The 23,972-nt window shown below is 38.5% G+C and overlaps 1 protein-coding gene across 1 annotated transcript in view; it reads left to right on the forward strand.

Moving 5' to 3' along the window:
* LOC126471577 (solute carrier family 28 member 3-like) overlaps positions 1-23,972 on the forward strand; it is a 354,279-nt gene that overhangs the window by 238,669 nt on the left and 91,638 nt on the right. The window contains exons 6-7 of the mRNA XM_050099807.1: positions 14,733-14,910; positions 17,161-17,314. Coding sequence (XP_049955764.1) covers positions 14,733-14,910; positions 17,161-17,314 — 332 coding nt within the window. The remainder of the gene's footprint in view (positions 1-14,732; positions 14,911-17,160; positions 17,315-23,972) is intronic.

The following is a 23,972-nucleotide window of genomic DNA, read 5'->3' on the forward strand; positions in this document are numbered from 1 at the left end:
TGAAAATCGTTGATGCTGTCCACCATGAAGGTATCAAGCTGTCCACAGTCACTTACAGGATCATTCCCATACTCAGTGTTTGTGCTGAGGCTGGTGAGTCTCCACTTACCATCCAGTGGCAGCTTCTCATGGTGCACCAGGCATGTCAGCTCCTCACAACTTCTAGTTCCCCAGCATAACATTGCTCATCCAGCTGTGGAATGCCTTTTTACGAACTGTCTACAGAAAATGAGACCATTTGGGGTCTGTGCAAATTATATGCCGGAGGCCCTTGGTGTGGGGCATATACAAGTTCAAATCTGAGATGTTAACTGATTGTCAGCCTGGTTACTGCAGAGGCTTAGAGTAATTTTATATTTAGTGCAGTACAGGAGACACTGCATTCCTGCTTCTGTTTTTAAAGTGTTTCTTCCAGTGTTTTAAATGAGCACCAGAACTATGTTGCTGTCTTCACGGACAGATCTAAATGGGGACTGTTGACTTCTCTGTTGTTCTCCCGGACCTTGGCCTCAAGATTCAGTTTCACTGTATTTGATTCCAAATTAACTGCAGTCTTGATGGCACTGGAGCAGATGAGATGTGCCATGCTGCTAATTTTCTCATGTGTTACAACTCCCTTAGAGCACTTCAGTCCCTACACTGCTCGTATTCAACTAGTAAAGAAGTTCAAGATATTCAGGACACCCTCCTCCAGCTACAGCAGCTGGGGAAGGAGGTGTCCTTTTGTTGGGTGCCAGGGCACATGGGTATTGCAGGGCACAAAAGGGTGGATGTAGCAACCAATGAGTGATTGAGTGATTATGTAAGTGAATGCAAGTAAGGAGGGAGTGAGTGAATGTGTGCCAGTTTATATGCTTCCTCTTTACTATGCAACAACAATTTTAGTTGTTTTCTCCACATTTGCAATCTTTAATATGTGTGCAGGCACTGATGACCTCAGTGTTGAGTGCCTGTAAGCCCCCCCTCCTCTCACCCCTACCCTCACCCCCCCCCCCCCCCGCCCCCCTCCCTACTCCCCCCCACACACACATGTGCGCTCGCAAACAAGTTCATTCTCAGAAAATAAATATTATACAAACATAGATGAGAGGGGAAATAATTTAGAAAGATACTTATGCAAATACCTAAATGTGTTGCAGACATAGGAATAATTCTGAAATAAATTAAGAAATGTCTTTGAGAGGCCATAAGAAGGGATGATGAAAATTAGAATAAAAAACTAACTGGAAACTGTAAAAGAATTAAGAATAAAAAACAGAAACATACATTGGGTGGTCCACATGTTTCACCATTTAACATTAAAGTTTACGCTATAATTAACAGTAGAGACCAAATTGTACAATCATTCAATGTTTTCTTTAAATTTTTGTGTAGTTCAAGACATGAATCAAAACACTGATGCTTAATAATGAAAAGAATTACATTCCAGAAGTAATGCCTAATGAGGGTTATAAAGCTATTCAGTATGTAGATAAAGCAAAGATATCAGTTGATGATTTTGCAACATTGTAAATGACTAAGCCTGGAGTACAAATAAAGAAAATTAATTTGTAAAAGTAAAAATTTTTAATACCTAGACCGCAATTTTCCTATCACAATTAAAGTTCAATAACCAGTTTTGGTTGCTACCTGCAACCATCTTCAGATCTGTAACATATGTAGGAAATATAGCTTAAGAAAATTGTGTACAGTGAGGTAGAATACAAAAACTCTGTACAGCACTTGAGCAAAAATACTGGGGAGCCAATTATAAATGTAAAAGTGAACATTTGACAAAGCCATTTAACAGTTTAGTATAAACTATCTAAATGCTGAAACTTCCTGGCAGATTAAAACTGTGTGCCAGACTGGGACTCGAACTCAGGACCTTTGCCTTTCGCGGGCAAGTGGTCTACCATCCCAAGTTTGAGTCTCGGTCCGGCACACAGTTTTAATGTCCCAGGAAGTTTCACATCAGCACACACACTGGTGCAGAGTGAAAATCTCATTCTGTGTTAATGCTTATCAGATAACATACCATTCAAAGTATGAAAAGGCAGTGAATATGCATTGGAAAGCATCTTTAGCTGTAATCATGCAACAACATGCGTTCATAAGTACCAAAACAATAATAGTACATAGTTGAAAATGTCACCATGAGCAAGCCAGGTTGTAGACCTGTTGAAAGAACTGTCAATCAGACATCTCGAAAAGATTACTCTGCATCCAAATGGATTTTAAAATATAAAGATAATAATGGCATAAAGTTAAGATTACGAGGCAGAGATCTGTGTTACATGCTGAACTGGCAGCATGCTGTTTGTAGGAAGCAGATCCTATGTAATTGGCATTAATTCCGGAATAAATCCAAGAATCTTGTGGCAAAATTCAACTAATTTTAAAACCATGAAAGTAACAAGGGAATGAAGTTAAAAACTACAAGACAGGGAAGCTGCCTTATGTAGCTAACTGGCAGTATGTTGTATGTAAAAGATAGATCATATGTGAGACATTACAGGATCCCTTGTAAACAAATGCCCAAGTAAAAGATACAAATTAATTATAAAGGAATCAGTAATATGTTGGAACGTGTACTAGACCAGAGCAAGAAAACAAATGGGCCAATGGAATGAGAATATTGGTTAATGTCATATTCCACAAGAAGTGTGCATGTGTGGAAATTTATCAATAGAAAAGGAAAAACTCTAGCTCCTGACTGAACAAAAGAGGAATATTATTTTGCTTCGTGTACCTGTAATCTGATAAATAAATATTTTGTGTGAGGCAAAGTTTCACAGATATGAGAAAAGGCCTATGTCATAAGTCTAATTGTAGTCAAGTAAATCTAAATGAACTAAGTTCCAAAATAATGGCTTGTGAGTATTTACAAAAACATTTTATCTCTGAGAAATAATATGCTGTGATATCATCAAAATTACATGTGTGCTTCTGTGGTTACTTTGTATCAAGTTATGGACTACCATTTCATTATTTCATTGTTATTCTTGTCAAAAGTACATGTAAACAGTAATTTCAGAAAGAGCTAGGCAGTATGGAAGTACACTTCCAAAGGAGTCCTGTCCTCAGTAGTCCGAGTCTGTGTCTAGTGTGTTAAGTATGTTCATTAAATTAGTTCAATATTATGAACACATTATTTAAATAATTTCTACTCCAGTACTCTATTTTCTTGCAGAAAAAGTGTCCACGTGTTTACTTTGCTGATACAGAGTAAGGTACACATTTTCTATTACCGTATTTATGCTGTGAAATTTCATCCACAATGCATGGTAAATGATTGCCACAATTTGACCACATCCTTGCATTATTCATTCATCATATAAATAGTCAAAGAATGCCCTATTTAATTGGAAAATATTATGTGAATCTTTGTGTACATCATTTTATTAAGTCTTGGTAAGTGGTTTTCTTCCTTGAATTTCCTTTTTAATGCTCTTGAAACTTTTCCATGATGTGACTGGAAGCTTAAAAATGTTATAAAGTCTCCCATCTTCCAGCACATTCAATATGGTCTTCATTTTCACGATGCAGAAGCCACTGCAATGTGTTAACAATTTTTACAAAATTATTAATGTGCTGGGCGATTAACATGTGTTATCATTATGTGGCTGTATTTCATAATGTTGTAAGGGTTCTGCAACATTGCACATGAAAGGCAAGGTGTCTGTGAAACATGGAAAAACATAGCACTTAGCTCTCTCTGAACAACCAGACCCCCAATGCAATCTATTTTTTAGTTTAAAAAAATTAGAAACAGCTGTGGAACATAGCTCTTTCTGTGATGATTTCACTTGGCTTGTACATCCTTCAGGTGTGAAACATATTTACTAAAAACTGCATTTGGATGTTTTAAATTTTCTCTGCTGAAATTTAAGGCCTGTCCTGTGTGCTATGTAAATACACTTGCAAAAGTATGAGGACCAACTGCTAATTTAGTCATGTTCTGCAAAATGTGTAGATGGTGCTAACTTTTAAAACAGACAACAATATTCTGTTTAATTTGTGTATTTTATGAAATTCAGTGCATATAGAGGTCTGTACAGTAAAATTTAAAAATTATTATTGTTAATTTTTGCACTCTGTACAACAGTGTTACTGATAATTACACATTATAATATAGTTTTGGTCCTCATCAGTGGCTTACAAAGTGACGTCCTTCACCATACTATATTTGTGCTTACCTTTCTGATTACTTGTATTGTTTCTCTCTGTTTGCTTTCTCATCTGTATTTCTGTATTGAGATAAAAATCTTCTTCATATGCTGGCATCACAGTTTTACATTATTTGTATCATACAAAACTGGCATCGTATCCAAACATGTTAAATAATGTGTCCCAGCGACTGCCAAGTGTGTCAGGTGTAACTTTCTGGATGTTTTATAATTTCACAATCATCTTTTAAACAAATTTTTAGCATTCAATTGGTATACAGCTGATTTCGTTAATTTACAGTCATAGTGTGGCATGTAGGATACAAGTTTTTGCTTTGTGTGAATGTAGAGTCCTTGAAAATCACATAGCATATAAGCACTCAATGAGATACTGAAAAATACTTGGTAGAATACAAAATATGAAATGTCAAAAGATTACCACTCAATTTATAGTGGACGTGTTGATAGGTATATGTGCACACAAGCAAGAACTGGAACATTACTCCCCTCACCCAAAACTTGGTACACAAACTGATCTCCAGTACCGTAACCTCCCATACTCCTAATATTCCAACCACATCCATTGACCAAATCCAAAGAAACTTCCCTCTTTGTTACTCATTATCATCCTGGACTGAAACAGCTGAATCACATCCTCTGTTAGGACTGTTCTGGCCTTAAATCTCTCTTACCACTAACTCCCTTCCAAAATCTCTCATATCCAAGTGCTGCAAGTGCAAGATATGTCCCATGCTTTTGTGCAGCACAACTTATTCCAATCTTGTCATGAGAATGCCCGGTTTCATTAGAGCCCCTGACACACATGAAATCAGCTAAGTAATAAACCAATTCTCCTGCAACTGCTGCACAGCATTCTGTATGGGCATGCTCACCAACCAGCCCAACTTGAATTAATTACTACTGCCAAATTTTGAGTAAAGACAATGTTAACCATCTAGAAGCAGAGCATGCCACTGAACACAATGTGTTTGACTTCAGTGAGGGCTTCACAGACTGTTCCCTCTGAATCCCAGCATCTGACTCCCTCACAACATAGCTTTTTCAGCTGCACAGGTGGGAATTGTCTCTGCATCACAATCTTTAACTCCAGTAACCCCTGGCCATGACCTCTACTACCGTCTATCTTACATGTGCTTATTCTCATCCCATGTCTCCCCTACCTCACACCCCTATTAGCTTCTTACTCCTCATTACCTCACTCTGCCTCTCCACAGTTAAGTTTGATTTGTAGTTGTATGAGCATATCAGTCTTCAGAGTGATCTTCCTATGGTACAGTATTCATGTTGTTGACCTTTACTGTCTGCTTTTTTAGATGTTCTCACAAAACCTTTGGCCATGCCATTAGAGGCAGGATGGAACAAATGTGCTGTGAGATGCCTGAATCCATTGTGAGTGGAAAAATGTTGAAAAGCAGCAGAGGGAAACTGCAGTCTATTATGAGTAACTGAGAGCTTGTGGTTCTCCTTCAGTAGAGAAAACAATGGCCTGGAACTTGGTGATATTCTCTGTCTAGGTCTGTTACATTTTTGTGATGGGGAGAAGAGCTTATGTATCCAGTAAAATGAACCACATGGTGCCACAGAATGGAGCCCCAAAATCTACATGCACCCTATTGGGACAGTGCTGATTGCTGCATCTGACTACCTTGGCAGCATTGAGTAATGCACACAGTATTCTCGACAACTCATGGTCAATACACCTGTTGCTGGGCCAGATTCTTCATTCTGGAAATGTCACAGTTGGACTGATACAGAATTCTCAATACACCGGAGTGCAGAAACTCCAGGATCACCACTCAACACAGACATTCATCTTGATTCAGTAATAGGACACCTTTGAAAAGATGAAGGGCATTGTATCACGTAAGGAAACAACAAAGCTCTGCAAAGGCTGTCAAAGGAAGGGCCAATTGTCAGCCGGTTTCTATGAGGGGCATTCAAAAAGAAACGAGCCAGAGGCATAATTACAGAAACCAGTACCCCGGCTGTTGAGACACTTGTCCCACTGTGACACAAGGCGGTGAATGGCTGTCTCATAAAATTCCCAGGGATGCAGTGTTAACCAGTTCCACACATACAGCTGGACATCGTCATCTGAGGTGAATCGTTTGCCCCTCAGAGCCTTTTTAAGGGGACCAAAAATGGTGTAATCACAGGGAGAGAGGTCCAGGCTGTATGGAGGGTAGCCAAGAACATTCCATTTGAATTTCTGCAGCAGTGTGGTGACTGTGTTGGCCATATGAGGTTTTACATTGTCGTGGACCAGAATGACCCGAAGGCTGAGATTGCCTGGTCGTTTTCATTTGATCGCTTGGTGAAGGGTGGTCAAGGTTTGTGAGTAACTCTGGGCATTCACTGTTGTCCTGTGCTGCAGGAAGTGAATCAGAAGGGAGCCATCTTGGTCAAAGAAGAACAACAGCATAAAATTTCCTGCACTCATGTGGGTAGCCTTGGCTTTTTTTGGTGGTGGTGACCCTGGATGCTTCCACTGGAGACTTTGTTGTTTTGATTCTGGTTCAAAGTGATAACACCATGACTCATCTCCAGCCACCACTTGTCCCATGAGTGCATTCCCTTCCCAAGCACAGTGCTGTAGATGAGCAAGACAGTGGGTCATTCGACATGCTTACTGGTGTGGTTGAGGACTGTGGGGCACCCATTGGGCACTCACTTTCCACATGTGCAGTCATTCCTTCATGATGGTGTGGACACTTCTGAATGTCAATCCGACCATGGTGGCTATGGCTTTCACTGTCACTCGGCGGTCCTGGGTAATGAGTGCATCCACCAGCTGGATGATGTCATCGGTAAGGCAGTGTGGTGCTCCAGACCATGCATCATAGGCTAATGACATCCGTTCTTCCCTGAAGCACATGTGCCATGCCTTGACCATTGCAAGGGACGTGCAGTGTTCACTGTACACATTCATTGATGAATGGCCGTTCCTCCTACTCCTTCTGTTGTCAGAAAACGAACAACACCTCTTTGCTCTTCATTTGATGCCTCCATCTCACTGTTTGCAATGTGACTGGCAGCATTGGACAATTGATGTATGCTGCTACTAGCTCTGTATAGTCACATGATGTGCACACGTGCCCTCTTGCAATGGGCTGTGAACTTTCACACTCTGGTTGGAACCACACCTCGTTACGCACGCCACGATATTAACCTCCTATGACCAGTTTGTGCCTTGCAGATGCCGGCTCATTTCTTTTTGAATGCCCCTTATACAAACTGACAAAACTGTCTGAACAGTGGATTCTTATGTGTGGCTGCTGTGACATCTCTGTAAATGATCAGAGAAGCTCTTTCACCAACTATTCCGATTGTAAATCGATGTGAAATCAAACAATATTTTGTTTATCAAATTCCTCATCGGGACCGTAGGGAACCATGACAGCACATTTGTAGTCATGTGCCAGGTTTATATATGATAATTAATGGAATAGTGGTAATTTGATAAAAAACTTGTAACTTATGAGATCTTCATTTAGGCAACTTTGATTTAGAGCCAAATATGGACAACAATGTCTTTCAATCTGTGACCAGATGAAATGGACTGACATACAGGGCAATTAGGAACTTCTAGATTCTGACGATAATCAGAAATGCCATCTAATCTATTTGGGAATAATTTTCTTGTGCTGTACTGAGCATCTTAGAAGTGAATGCAATAGGCCATTCTGAACCATTTGCAATAGAATGACCCCTTTACCATATGGTGATGCATCCATGGCCAAAATGAGAGGTAAATGAGTCTGATAGAAGATCGGCTAAGAATAGGTTTGGAGACATTGCTTCAACTTAAGAAATGCTTGGTGACAGTGCACAGACCACTGTAAATGAGTCCCCTTTCTCCACAAACAATTCAGTGTATGGACTACAGTTGCAATTTGGGGGTAAACCAGGCACAATACATAACCTTACCCATAAACACCTGCAGGTCCTGTATAATATTTGGTGTATGAATATGGATATGGCTGCCACATTCTCTCACACTGGTTCAAGGCCAATCCAGCTAAGGATCTACCCTACATAATGGTAGGCTGAAAGAAGGAGCATTCTGAAAAGTGACACTTTAATTTGGCTTACAAAACAGTGGAAAATACTCACCAGAGATTCAACGTATGCTCCTACGTAGTCTGTCCTGTGACCACAGTATCATCCAGATAATTGATGCATTGTGGAATACTGACAATAGTTTATTCTAAAAAATGTTGAGAGATCACTGATGTGCTAGGAATCACAAAAGGTAAGTTGTTACATTGATAGAGGCAATAAAGAGTATTTAACACCAGAATGACTTTGGAAGCTTCATCTAAATGAAGTTGAAAAAATGCTTTTGAAAGGCCAACTTTAGAGAAATACTGACACCTGCCAATTTTTAATATGATTCATCAGGACACAGAAAGCAGTATGAATATGAGTCAACGACCAATTTAATGTTTAACATATTTTTGAACCCCTTAAAAAGCTGTAATTCACCATCTGGTTTGCAAGAAATGACTAAAACTGATGCCCATCTGTTATAAGGAATCTGGGACAGCACTTGTGACTCCTCCAAGCAATCCATATCTACTTTAACCTCATCCCACAAAGCTAAAGGTATCAGGTAGGCTTTGGAAACTTCTGGTACTGCTTATTCTTTTAATATAATGTGGGGGAAAAAGTTAAAAGCCATACTCAGGCTTGGAGAAAACAAAGGAGCGTATTGAAGACACAAAGAATCTACTTCTGCATATGGAACACTATTCTGGATTGTCTTCTATTCTACTCTGCATAGGTAGATCACGGTTTATGATAACTTGTGCTGGTGGTAATTTAGAGACTGGGAGAACAAAACAGGTGTTTCTGGAGATAAATGACAGCAGAGTTCAATAAGTGAATGAATAACCAAAACAAGTCCAAGGCACGGCAGAGTCATCTTAAGCATATACAACAATCCAGGGAGCAATCCAAATAACACACAAAAATCAGGAAATGTAAAGATCCTAGTACTCATTGATGCATAAATAAAGGATTCAGGGGCTAGTGAAAGACTAACTAGCAATAATGGGGTGGTAGTATTTAGTGGTAAACACTTGACACTTGTTGGAGAATGGCATCGCCTCACATGCTTGCCGCAGCTGCTTTGTATTGTGCAGGTGCAAGCTACTGCTGTTGCCTGGAGTATTTCTGAATTTTTCTCTTGGAGTAGGCAGGAAATCCAAATTACAACATATATTAAATGCTTCCCTCTCTGTAATTGGCATGTAGGACCAAAAATGGCTCAGCCTGTGCTGACTTTGCTGAGGAGCTGGAGAGGAAGGTGCAGGAATTCCCATCAAAGGCGACTGCGGTAGGTCCTGAATGTTATCAGCTGGGTTAGAAGGCAGCACTGTCCATGGGCATTCTGGCCAGTGAACAATGTCTGGGGCACAGCTTGGGCCAGCCTGCAGGGTGTGGTTGCCAGATGCGGTGGAGTTGGGACCAACAGTTCAGCCTCCACAACTGTTGCCACAGGCTGAAAATGCTCAACCTCTGTTCATGGTGAAGATGGGAGCCACTGGGAGGAGGTGTGGGTGTCAGAAATGGCATAGGGGGAGGAAGTGGTTCCACTTCCATCACCAGTCATTGTTAACTTTCTGTCAACACCAAGGGGGTGGCAAGGGACAGGCTTGTGCCTGGAGTGGTTTTGGATGTCATGCCCAGTTGACATTGGAGGGAAAAGGTAAAGCTGTACGTCACAATGTGCTCAGAGCTGATTCGTATGCCAGACCAGCTGCTATTGACTGCCTGCAACATCAAACATCTATCAACCTCTGTTGCTAATGATGATTCCTTGGGAGCACTCAGAGTTCTGGCTGACAGCATGATTCCAGATGTGGAAGCTCATATGGTAATATGGCTGTGCACGGTGGCAGTGGGCACACTGAGCTGGGTGCAGTGGATTGAACAGTGTGAAGAATCTGCGCCGCGTAAAATTTTCACTACATTATGTCCAATTGTGGTAGGTGGTCAGGAAGCTAGTGAGTGCTTCCCTGTAGTCAGCTGCCACCATTATTTTGTGCATTTGCTTATTGTATGTACTGATGACCATCCTTTAGGCTTCTGAATTGGATGCAGAATGAAAAGGGCCAGTTATCAGGTGCTCAATGCCACCGTGCTGACAAAAATCCTAAAATGTGATGGAGAATGTGCACAGAGCAGCTGCTGTAGTAATTGTAGCTATATTAGAAACATGTGGAAAATATGAGAGGGCATTGCTAACTAGCCAAATTGCCCCTCGGAAGGGACTGGCAAAATCAACATGCACTCTTTGCCGTGGGTGATCATGACATGACCAAGGGATGAAATGCTGTACTGGAGCTGACTGGTTTGGGTGCAGGGATGGCAGTTCCAAATGGTGTGTTCAGTGGTGGCATCAAAACGAGGCCAATACACATGACGCCATGCTGTTACCTTCATTTTGGACATTTGCTTATGTGCATACTGAGTATGCAACAGAGGAGCATGGGAGGAACTAGCGCTCTGCGTTTAACAGCATGCGTAGCTAACAAAATGCCCCCCCTCAGTGATGTTAGGTCTGTGCCATTAAGGAAAAATAGGTCCACCATTCCAGGTCAGTGTCCTCAACCAAGTGCTCTGGCAAACCCCACCATACAGCAGACAGCATTCTATAAAGGAGTGGATCATGGGCCATTTCTGCTTCTACTTCAAATGCTGCAGTCAGTAATTCATCAAGGATATATCGCTGATTTGTGTCGAAGGCAAAATGCAGTATCTCATGTCTATCAAATTCTACATCTGAGCCACACAACAAGTGGAAAAGTGTGTCAGCACTGGAGTGCTGCATGGTGGATTGATAAAGGACCTAATACATGTAGCTAGTTAATAACAAGGCCTTTGTTGCAGCTACTGTGCCATTTTATCAGGAAGTTTTGAATGGGTGACAAACAGCAAAATAAGGTGTTTGTGATTGTTGATCACGTGAAACATAGTAAGACAGAGATACATATGGAACTTCTGGATGCCAGCACTTCCTCCTCAATTTGCAAATTATTTCCCTGCACCAGTTTTTTTCTCTTAGATGCAAATGCAGTGGGCTCTTCTGTGCTGTCAATGTACTTGTAGGATAGTACAGCACCAACACCACAATTGAATGCATCAATGGCAAGCATTAAAGATGCGCTGGGATGGAATGTCGCTAAACATGAAGCTGACTGGAGGCACTTTTTGAGTTGCATGAAAGCCTTCTGACATGTCTTTGACCACGCAAAACACACAACTATTTTATACAGTTGATGAGCATATGGGAAATGTATGCTACGTTGGGAATAAACTTAGCATAATAATTTACTTTGCCCAGGAACAACTGTAGTTATTCCTGGTTCTTAGAAGCCAGTAAGTTAGTGATTGTATCCACATGATCTTGTGTGGATGTGGGCTCATATTTACTTAATATTGTCCCAAGTACTTGATACTCAGCTCAAAGAAACTAAATTGATCAAGGCAACAATGCAGACAATGGGCTTGGAGCCACACAGACAACACATATAGGTTGAGCAGGTGCTGTTCCCATGATCCTAGCACCTATAAAGTCATATAAATAATAAACACAGTTGGAGATACCTTGGATGAGTTTCTCAAGAGATATCTAAAATATCATGGGAGTACTTGCAACCCCAAAAGGTACCCTGTTATAATGATAAATGCTAAAGTGCATATTAATCACTAAAAGTTGTTCCATCTGATCATCTAAAGGAATTGAAAGTACGAGGGTGAGTCAAATGAAAACCTTAAATTTGTAATAACAAATCGAAATTTTGCCCCGTTATGCTGTAAGTTGGTAAGCATGCTACAAACAGAGTGCAGAATGGCCTGTAGGTGGCAGCATAGTGCAGATGCTCACATACCATCACAGTATCAGTATAAAAATGGCAGCCCCACTTGCGACTTGCACCAGGGAAGAAAAGCATTCTGTTGTTCGATTTTTGCGCAGTGAAGGTGTAAAACCTATTGAAATTCATCAACGAATGAAGGTTCAGTACGGTGATCCATGTTTGTCACAGCAGCAAGTCTACAAATGGAGTAGGAAGTTTGCAAATGGTGTGACTTTGGTGGAAGATGCTCCTTGTCCAGGTCAGGCACAACGAGTTGTGACTCCACAGAACATTGCAGCAGTTGAAGCCATGGTGAAGGAAAATCGCCGAGTGACACTGAATGACATTGCAGCATGTTTACAGATTAGTAATGGGTCAGCACACCACATTGCGCATGATGTGCTCCAGTTTCACAAAGTGTCTGCAAGATGGGTGATACGGCAGCTGACTCCTAAAATGAGAGAACGACGTGTTGATGCTTGTGAAGAACTTCTTCGGCACTTTGAACGAGAAGGTGATGGCTTCCTTGCAAGAATCATTAGTGGGAACGAAACTTCACTTCCACCAACTGGAAACGAAGAGAGCGAGCAAGGAATGGCGCCATTCCTCATCACAAAAATCAAAGAGGTTTCGAACAGAACCATCAGCGGGGAAGGTTATGCTGACTCTCTTTTGGGATGAAAAAAGCTTCATTTTGGAGCGTTACATGCCTAGAGGGACCACTGTCACCAGTGCATCATACACGGATCTCCAAAAAAAAAAAAAAAAAAAAAAAAAACTGCAGCCTGCAATCAAATCAAAGTGCCGATTGCTGTCAGCAGGTGTCCTTTTGCAACATGACAATCCAAGGCTCCACACTGCCCGTACAACAGTTGCAGCAATCACAGACCTGCATTTTGAGTGTCTTCCTCATCCACCATACTCATCAGACCCTGCCCCAAGTGATTTCCATATGTTTGGACCACTTAAAGATGCAGTGGGAGGAAAGAAGTTCCATTCTGATGAAAAGGTATGCCACGCAGTGCATGAGTGGTTGCGCGGACTACCAAAAGAATTTTTTTCTAAAGGAATTTATGCACTTTGTAAGCACTGGAGGACTTCCATTGAGCGTGGGGGAGATTATGTTGAAAAGTGATACAGCTTTGTACCACTTCTGCACAATGAATAATATTTAAAAAACTATTTAAGGTTTTCATTTGACTCACCCTCGTATGTGTCAATGGGATCTATCTTAGAAAAATGATGGACCCCAGCAAATATAGCCAATAATTTCTCTGGCAAGGAAGTAGATACCAGCCAATGTTTGCTTGAGGATTAATGGTAGGTTTAAAATCACCACAAGTACAGAGTCATCCATTAGATTTCTTAAGTATGATCATGTGCATAATCTGCTTGTTAGTTGATACTGGAGATATAACACCCAACTTTGCAACCTGTCTAGTTCTGCTTTAACTTGCTCACACATGGCAAAAGCCACTGTACACTTAGGCAGTGCCAATTTCTTTAAGGATACTTGGGTCAAGAACCCTGCTGCACATCATAGTGTAGGTTCAAACAGCTATTTAAATTCTGCACACGATGTATCAAGTTCAATGAATGGGATCGCAGCTGAAAATAGATTTACCTGGCCCTGAATTTGAGAACCATAAAGCACCAAAGCATCTAAACCATAAATGTAAGCTGTAGTCCAAGAGAAGGTTACAGTTTGTGATATGCAAAACAGATGTCACGGTAAGGGCAGTGGTGCCATTGATGCTATGGGCTGTAATCGGAACATGATTTTGGGTTCTTTTGACAATGACAGGGAGGAAAATGTTACATCAATCTACACTCACCTTAGGATATGCTGAGGACAAACAAAGTGATTTTGCTTGTGCACATGTACTGAGGATGAAGGCAGCTGTTCACTAATTATTGTACTAACTACTAAATCTAATATCGCCAGGCTACTAGACAAATGGGACCTTGGTAAATTGGATGATGGCACTGACTGCAAGTCATCATTTGATAATGGAGCACAAAGTCGACAGGCACTATTAACATCGGCACCAGTGCAATAATGAAACATAGCTTGTGCTCATGTAGTTACTTGATGACCTTTGGCAACTCTGTTTTTTCATTCTGTAATAATAATAATGTAGTGAGGGAGGTAGCTTATGCCTGGTGAAAATGGAAAAGAAATAATGATAAGTGATGCTGAGTATGATGATAAATAGAAGAATTTTAGGAACACTATGGTTCTAGATGTTAGTTAACCATAAAATAGTTAGCACCTGCAGAGTATAAGAAGGAAAAAGAGAGGTGCCCAAGTATTCCACTTAATCATTAACACATTTTGCAAACAATTTGTCTGGTTTGTGTAAATGAATCACTAGTATATGTTGGCTATACAGTGGCCATACAGATTATGTTAAGAAGAGATAAAAAAAACTCAAGTTTTCTGTACATAGTAACATAAGCATTAGCTTTAGAGATGGCAGCTAATACTTTCATTTTTAGTTGTTCTGCTGATTCTTCTGTACTGCAGCTCCAAACTAAGTTGCTATTTAAAAATTTTAAAAAATTGACATATATGGCATGTTAATACTTAGCAGCAGCCATAGGCACATGGTATATGAAAAATCAGTACATTCATTATGTTATTATGTACCTGATAGTTGAGAAAATGATCATTTATTCATCATCTGATGTTACTGTTTAGGTTCATGTGATATGGATTGGTGCTCTGGTGTAGGAATGTTGATAATAATTTTTGTGATTGGCTATACAGTTGCCATTTACTATCCACTTAAAAGGATACTGAAGAAACATTTCAGAAAATATTTTGAGGGAGAACATTCGCCTCTTATTCCTTGTTTCACTAAGCAGTGGCAAAGAAGGTAAAAATTAATTTTTTTAATAATTACATTATGTTCATAATATTTAGTTTGTCCAGAACATTTTTCAGAATTTTATATGATTCAAACAACAACCATTATGTCATCTTACTAATTATTTGTACCAAAAGGAGAATTTTCTCGAGGAAACTGTAAAATCGTGAGGAGCGAGAATGACTGACCAGTAGGCCCCACCTACCTTCACTACACAAAATTCCAGTACTACTAGATTTAATACAGCTTTCAGATCTATTAGTTTATCCTGAAGCCTATGGATTCTTGAGGAAGGAGCTAATATTTCTGAAAGATAGAAACATTTTTTTAATCTGCTTTTTAGTAACTCCTTCATATCACATAATTCAAATGAAATAAAGGTATTTGTGAGAAACTCTATCATAGAATTACATAAATCCACGGATTATTCATGTACATGTAGACACAGGAGGAAATTGTCAAATAAACAAATTTTCTTGGAAACTGATTTGAAAAAGATCCACATTAGCTAAAATTCTTTTCACTCAACTGTTAAAATTTTCTTACTATCACCTAACACAGTAACTTTCTTAAGCATTGCTCACACTACGGCTTTCCACTTCCCTGGTTTGTGATTAATAACTTTGTGTGTTTCCCTGTTGTAAATATGTATTAATCTACTTTTATGACAACTACTTCAAGAGCCCCATCACAGGTTAAGTTCAATTTCGTGAAGGTTAGAACTATTTGTGTGAACACTCCTGTAATTTGTTAATTCATGTGCAAGTGATGTGCTAAAATTCTTATGATGAAAAAATTTCCATAGAAGTAGTCACAGACAGACAGGACTATTGGCCATATGGAATCTCCTTTTGTACTTTCCAACTCTACAAGAAAAATCTCATACTTACAGAAGCTTTTTTTGAGCTCATTGTGCAATCACTGAACATGATTTTAAGTTTACAGTTAGTGAACTTCGTACCAGTTATATCATACATCTTTCTTGTATAATTTGCTTGAAACATGCTTTAATTTGTGTTTTTTTATTATTCCTAGATTATTCCTAGTTTTACAATCTATTTACATTTTCTAGTAACCCAAGATTATACATAAAATTTAATTTCTATTCTCCACTTTTGCCTATCTGTCCATAAAATTTCTTCAGTATTTCCTCTTTTAATTGATGTCTGAATTCCTTATATCCATGTGCTTAGTGGTTCCCTGTTTCCTCCCTTCCTCCTCCAATTCATAATCTGTCATGGCAATCTCTCCTCCAAATTCGTATGTCCATGACATACGAGATTTTTTTTTCACTTGAACTCAATAACCACACTTGCCACATTCATTTACCTCCTCATGACTTGAAAACTGACCCTTTCTCATCTTGATATTCCTGAAGACTGTCTGCAATAGTCCATTTCAGATTTAGTTTTGAGTTTTGTGAATAAATCATGGTGAGAGTGATAGCAAATTGCAAACCAGACAGGATTTCAGAACTATTTTTCTAGTTCCTTATTTCATAGATGGTGCTGTCAGCAATTACATCAAGAAACATGCAACTTACAGAAAAGTTATGTGGATATGATTAAAATTTATATCTAACTGCAGTTTGGGCATTAGGGAAAGATTATCACTTGAATCATGCCATATCTTAATGTTAGGTTTCAAAGATTTTAGCTCTCTCTCTCTCTCTCTCTCTCTCTCTCTCTCTCTCTCTCTCTCTCTCTCTCTCTCTCTGTCTTTCTTCCCTACTTCTACATACGTTTTTTGCTAACTGCTTGCTGGATATTCTCAAGAGGTAACTACTAGGCATTCAGACACTGCTTATTCCTACTCCACAATTCATCTATGATGTCAAAGAAGATATCAGAACACTTTAATTTACTTTAGACACATACTTTTCTCTGTCAAACATTTTTGTTACAATCTCAAAAACAATACTGACATCTAGTTAGCAATTATTATGCTTTTTGAAAGGTAGTTGTGATTTTAATTACTGATTTTCATTCATTATTATTCAGTTTAATTACATTTTGTTTAATCATATTTTCTGTAACTATAAAGTTTTGCAAGTAAATGGTTTGTTCTTCAGCTGTCTTTGCATGAATAAAGCTCTAATACTTCTAATTTCTTACAATTTTTGGCAGGCAATTTTCCTGTGTAGTTGCATGTTTAAGCAGACAGGCAGCTTAACCTGTATGTACAAATGTTTGGGTAGGATGAAAATAGCATTTAGAATGGCTTCTGTCTCGTCTACAACTTTATTATTTTACTTTGCAGAGCAGTCAGGTGGACAGTGGACATTGTTCCAATGGTAGCCTTGCTAATATTTGTATTTATTGACACAAAAAATGACAGCAACAGATTAATGTCACTGGCAGGCCTTGTTGTCTATGTAGTGCTTGGCTTCATATTCTCCAGACATCCTGGAAAGGTGAGATAACTAGAACTATACTAAATTATGGTTTTTTGACTGATTAAATACATTTTTGATGTATTTTCTCATTAGTATCTAGCAATTTTCCAAAAGAATGTCTAAAATTTTCATTTAATATTCTTATTTGAATGGAAAAATAATAGATGCATTCTAAATTAATTTAAAGAAGCAGAATACAAAAAAAAACTATAATCCCTTTTTAGAAAAGAGGCCCAAAATAAGAAGAAAAGTTTACCAAAGCTGTCTACTATGTGTTTTTTGTAATACATGGTTAAAAAAATGCAACACAAATCATTTAAATGCACACAATGGTTAAGAGTCATAAACAGATTCATTGACTATTAATTCCATATAACACCATAGACTTTTGCTGAAAAAGTGTATAATCTATATATTAAGACCTTTGAGATGATAACTAAAATTATAGTGACAACTGACTGGGAAAAATACACTAGAATAATCATCAAAATAAAGAACTCAGCTATAAATTAATAATACTAATAATCACACAGAACACCAGGTTACTGAAGATAAAGAGAGCCTTATACAAAACACAGGGTATCTACAACAAAAAGATCTGTCCACCTCCATAAAAATTGGTCACTACAATACTGTAATCAAACCAGAGGTGCTATACGCCTGCAAGACACTGATACAACACACAAAGGGTGAATGAGAGAAGATCCTCACAGATGAAAGAAATATTATCAGGAAAATTATTGGACCAAAACTCACTGATGAACGATACAGGCTTCACTCCAGAGACACCACAGAGAAGTTGTCCAACCTCGTGGCAGACATCAGACAAAGGTGACAAAAATTTTCCAGCCACATCAGCAGACTCCCACAGACAAGATGCACCAACAGAATACTCAGATACACACAGGGGCTCAAAACCACTACGCCTTGGATGGCACAAGTCAAAATTTATCTTGAAAAAGCACAGGTTGATTCAGTCGACATCACAGACAAAAGTGTCTGTAGACACAATATACACAAGTGGGCAGTAATGTCAGATGAGACAGCATCTAAAGCCCAGAGACCAAAGTGGACCAAAGAAAGGAAAAGGGCCTTTAGTGAACAAATGAAAGAGTACTGGAAAACAGGAAGAACAAGTAATCATAAAAGCTCCACGTGGTCTCATAAAGGCCTGTAATGTGTGTAATAATAATAACAATAATAATAATAATAATAATAATAATAATAATTCTGCTACTGAAGCAGTACAGTAAGCTTTTTAAAAATAGAATGTAACTGATGTAAACATAATAATCATACTGCCAGAGACACATAAAAACTGTAAAGAACACTGTGGCTTTTGAAACTGGAGTAGGAATGCATAAGCAGGGTCAGCTCCAACAGCTGCAGACACAATAACAGATGTTGCACACACAAAGGCCTTGGAGGGTAGTGGAAAAGAGAGGAGAAAGATTATTCAGATTTAGTGTGGAGGAGAGTAGAGGGCACAGAGGGACGAAATGAACTGAGAAATTTTCTGAGATATAATTAAATTAAATATTAGGGAAATTTACAGTGGGGACATGGAGGAAGGAAGTAATGAGGTAGAAACACAGGTGTAGAAAAGGGACTGTGAATGGAGTAGAGGAATTTGGAAGTCTAGGACTAGAGAAAATTCAGGCTAGGATGATTGAAGAACTGAAGAATGGATGGGAGGGACTGTTACTAACACTGCAGTTCAGACAAAATACTGTTGCATAGGGGACAAGGGGAGATCTGAATGAGATGAATTGTTAAGCAGCTATTCAAGTTGAGACACTTTAATGATAAGAGTGCTCTGAAATTGAATGGTCAGATTTGGCCTTGGCCATTGTGCAGTAGTAGTTATTTATATGGGTGGACAGATGTTTTGTAATCAGGCCTGTATAGATCACAGCACAGTTACTGTAGGAAAACCGTATTCAGTATTTGACATTTTTGATAGCATTTTTTTGTGATTTGGGATGAGAAGGAAATGTGCCAAACACTGGGTTTCAAAATCTCCCTTTTGTTTCATCACTCCACCTATTATCAAAACCACAAACACAGCATTATATTTCACACAGACACACAACAGGCATCTACAGTAAGATGATGATGATAAACAGTTCACTTAATAAATTGTTGTGCAAGCTATTAAAATGTCAGCAACAAGAAACACCTGCACCATGCCATGAGCCACACAAATCATTAGGGGACTAAGGGTGGTAAAGTTCATGATATGAACCATAACAGCAGAGAGACTGGTAGTAAAGTGAAAGGACTCATGAAAAGGTGGTGGAGGAGGTTAGAAGAGCATGTAATATAGGAAAACAGACTATACTTACTGCAATGAAAGTGATGGTCAGTTGGATCGAAAAGTTATCAGTGGGAGCATAACAATCAGACAAAATGATGTGAATGTCTTGACTGGGATTGTATATTCTGAGAAGCATGCACAAAATGAGTGTGTAGATGATGGTGATGATGAGCAGACACAAAATTTATCACAAAGTCTTAAAAAGCATTTTTGGGAATAAAATGCTGCCTTAGACCAGAATAGCAATGTTGGTGAGTGTAGATTGTGACATGAACAGTGAAAACAACAATTAATCTACAAGAAACTGGTGGTTCTATATTTGCTCTGGTTTTCATTTATTTACAGAGTCACTACATTTAATGTAAGATTTTCTTTTTGCTATCATTCTGTCAAGCATTTAGAATATTTTAAATACTGGATTTATGAGCTTCATGACTGCCAGTTGTTGTAGCATGTAACCACACAGATGGTGGGCATATGAATTAGTGGATGAATGCAAGACAGTCTACAGAAGGAAGGTAAAAAAGTGAATAGATCAAGACAAATGGGTTAAAGCGCGAATGAAGAATGATCGAAGACTTATTTGTTTCTGATCCTGAATGATTTGTTGACAGGTTGAAAATATAAGCAACAGTATTGAAATGGGTAGAAATTTAATTTGATGGTCTCCCATAGCAGAGATGATATGATTCACGGGGGTGTATGCTTCCATTGAGCAGCCTGCATAATAATAATGACCAAAAGGCTGCTGGAAAGAAATAGTATGATGTAAAGATGTACTAGTTGAACATGTACTTAATTATATTGGTGCAGAGAGTGCATAGTTATTTGTGTAAGCAGTAGATTCATGGCAATTGAGTAGACAGTTACTCACCTGTGGAGAGAGAGTCAATCCTGTTGCCACACTGTCATACAGATTTGTCTGATCAGATTGATACTGGAAGCAACATAGTTAGTAGCAGGTAAAAATGGTTCACATTACTATTGATTGCAGGATATAATGGGATGACAGTCAAGTGTGGAATGCAGAGACATTTAAGCTATGATTATTCATGTGAATGACTGATCAAGAACATGTTCCACATACTACTCTACCACATTAATGGAAATGCAAATAACTGTTTTAATGCATAGTTAATTACAAAGTTGGGCATTTAGTCACCTAAATTTTAAGATCAAGCAGATAAATAGCTGACTGAGCATTCTGAGCCAATGCAATAAGTGAAATGTGACTACAGTAAGTGAAGTTTGTTTTTTTAGCACTCTGTTGATTGGTCCTACATAGCATATTACTATTTATTGGTATTTGGAACATAATTGGCTAGTCTAAAAGCCAACAACAGAGTTTTAGAAGTGATCATATTGGCTATGGCACTCTGTAGACAAAAGCTGGTAACTGCACTGGCCATGCAATATTACTGGTTTGATGTTTCAGGTGAGCATTTGTCGGAGGCTTTGGCATATGGTAGAGACATGTAAAATTGACTAGATTAGTAATTACTCAACAAAAACTTAAATTCTATAAGCATGATTACAAAACAGAAACAAAACATTACCACAAGTGGTAACTTTTCAAAAACTTTTCAAAGGAGTCCATCATTTCTGACATGTGACAAAAGCATCCCATTTGGATTCTAGATTGTGTGTAACATCTTGCTATAGATGAACTGAAGTGCCTTGGAAATACAAATCAGACACAAATCTTGCAACATAAATTCTTTCATACAAACTGGAAAGTGGGACAACTGAGCAGAGCTCTTCATGAAAATAATATTTCTTTAATATTTTTGAAAGAAATCTATTTCAAACATGAAGAAACTTTCGAATCAGACAGTTGTCATATCTTCAAGTACAAAGCATGGATGATAGGAATGCAAAACTCCCGTTTCTGGTATAGCATGTGCAATTAGCAAAAGGCTTCATATATATCTTTCAAATTTTGAACCTGTAAATGGTAGGATTTTCTTTCCATCCATGTGCTGTGCAAATAAAATATATACATATGTTAACCAGTGGTATGCACTAAATAACAGCCAAAACCACAAAGACTTTGCGAATACAGGTAAATTTTGTAGCACCTATATTTCCAGAATATCTCAAGCACCATGTCATGATTCTAATGGTTGACTTCAATCCAAATGCTGGTCAAGACCAGAAATAAAAGAAGGTTGTTGGATATTGCATTGCACACAAAAATCTAACAATTTAAAATGTCTCCCTTAGTTATGTAGGAAACATAGTCTCCATCTAATGTTGACGCAGTTCCACTTCCTGCATAGAAAAAAATATGCTGTGATCCCCAAACACAAGTCTCTGAGTGTTTCAAATAAATTATGTCACAATACATGGAAGAGTGGATGCCGAGTCCAAAAAGTAAATGAAATCTGACTCATACCATCACATGTCAGTTGTTAAGTTCAGATCTATTCCTTCTAACAGAAAAATGAACAAGCCAATCATGTGTCACTTTGATACAAAAATAGTTAGAGACAAAGAGACTGAATTCAAACAATTAATTCAACCGGTGAAAATGGACTTTATCAGCACAATAAAATAAATTACAAAAGCTGAAAAAATGGTGGAATCTTGATAGTGAATAAGCTGTGAAGGATAATTTAAACACTATTATGTGGAAACCATATTCATTGGAAGGCTGGAAAAATATAAAACCCAATTAGCACAAACAGCAAAGTTAATTTGTTAATTTGAAGTGATAAATGCAAGTGTGAAAGGGAAAAGTTAGCCCTGTGAAAACTAAAGAAATTTCAGAATGTAGATTCAATGACATAAGCTGCTCCCATTTGCTTCCAAGGGAAAGACACAACTCTAGCAGTCTCAAATATACAAACCTGTGAAATACTAGCAAAATACTTTGAAGATTAAACTGTAAAAAATCATTAAACCCTACCATAAGCAACAAACCCATGGAATAAAACCTACTGACATGTGCCCCAAATTACAATGAGGTCAAGCAAAATATTAAGACTAAAGAATAATAAGGCATCTAGTAAAGAATTCACAGTAATTGCACACTACAAAAATACTTCAGAAGAAATGGTACATATCCAGCATAAGACCATTTTGAGCACTAAAATGGACATAGACGAAAATGAAGTCAAAAGTTAAATTACAAGGATGATTCTCTGAACTCTTTGAGATTAATGCAACAGTTAAATTGTCACCACACTTTTTGAAACTGCATCCTGGAGAGCTATACAGGAATGGCATAATACATTGTAAATAAGGGACTTGTTCATACCATTGAGGACTGATCAGAAATAGACTTCCTAGCATTTACATGACTGTGATTACAGACAGTTTTGAAGCTGCAACAGAGCACATTAGTGTTCTGAAGAAAGTAGTTGAATAAACAGGATTACACTTATCCTCTGAAAAGAGAGAAGTAATGTCAAGCTTCAAAAATATATGAGTCATTCAATTATGTCATTAAATTTCAGTATCTGTGTGAAAGAACCCAGTTATAATGATGTTGATAGAGATACCTTAACACCATGAGACATGAAAGTGGATTGCATCCCAGATCATCCAAGAAAAAGAAACACACATCAATAAAGGCAAAAATTCACCATAGTAACACATTCATCAAGTCAATACCTCTGTATGAGTCCAGATGTCTTGCTTTGCCCAAAATATGTTTACTTGATAAATTAGAATGAAAAGTGAGACAGATTTTACAAAAAATATTTGATTTAGATAACAAAAATGAGATCTATAAAGACACACTCAAGAATAGAAAGCATCACAGATAGAATGTATAAATTCAGAGTTTGCTTATATGGTCATATAAAACAGATGGACAGCTAGCAGTGGACTAAGAGAATATGTAACATCTCTGATACAAAACCGAAAACAGCAGTTCCTTGCTAGATGAATGATAAGAAAGATTTTAAAATACACTCCTGGAAATTGAAATAAGAACACCGTGAATTCATTGTCCCAGGAAGGGGAAACTTTGTTGACACATTCCTGGGGTCAGATACATCACATGATCACACTGACAGAACCACAGGCACATAAACACAGGCAACAGAGCATGCACAATGTCGGCACTAGTACAGTGTATATCCACCTTTCGCAGCAATGCAGGCTGCTATTCTCCCATGGAGACGATCGTAGAGATGCTGGATGTAGTCCTGTGGAACGGCTTGCCATGCCATTTCCACCTGGCGCCTCAGTTGGACCAGCGTTCGTGCTGGACGTGCAGACTGCGTGAGACGACGCTTCATCCAGTCCCAAACATGCTCAATGGGGGACAGATCCGGAGATCTTGCTGGCCAGGGTAGTTGACTTACACCTTCTAGAGCACGTTGGGTGGCACGGGATACATGCGGACGTGCA

Source organism: Schistocerca serialis, chromosome 3 (genome assembly GCF_023864345.2).
Source record: "Schistocerca serialis cubense isolate TAMUIC-IGC-003099 chromosome 3, iqSchSeri2.2, whole genome shotgun sequence".
Classification (NCBI taxonomy): Eukaryota; Metazoa; Arthropoda; class Insecta; order Orthoptera; family Acrididae; genus Schistocerca; species Schistocerca serialis.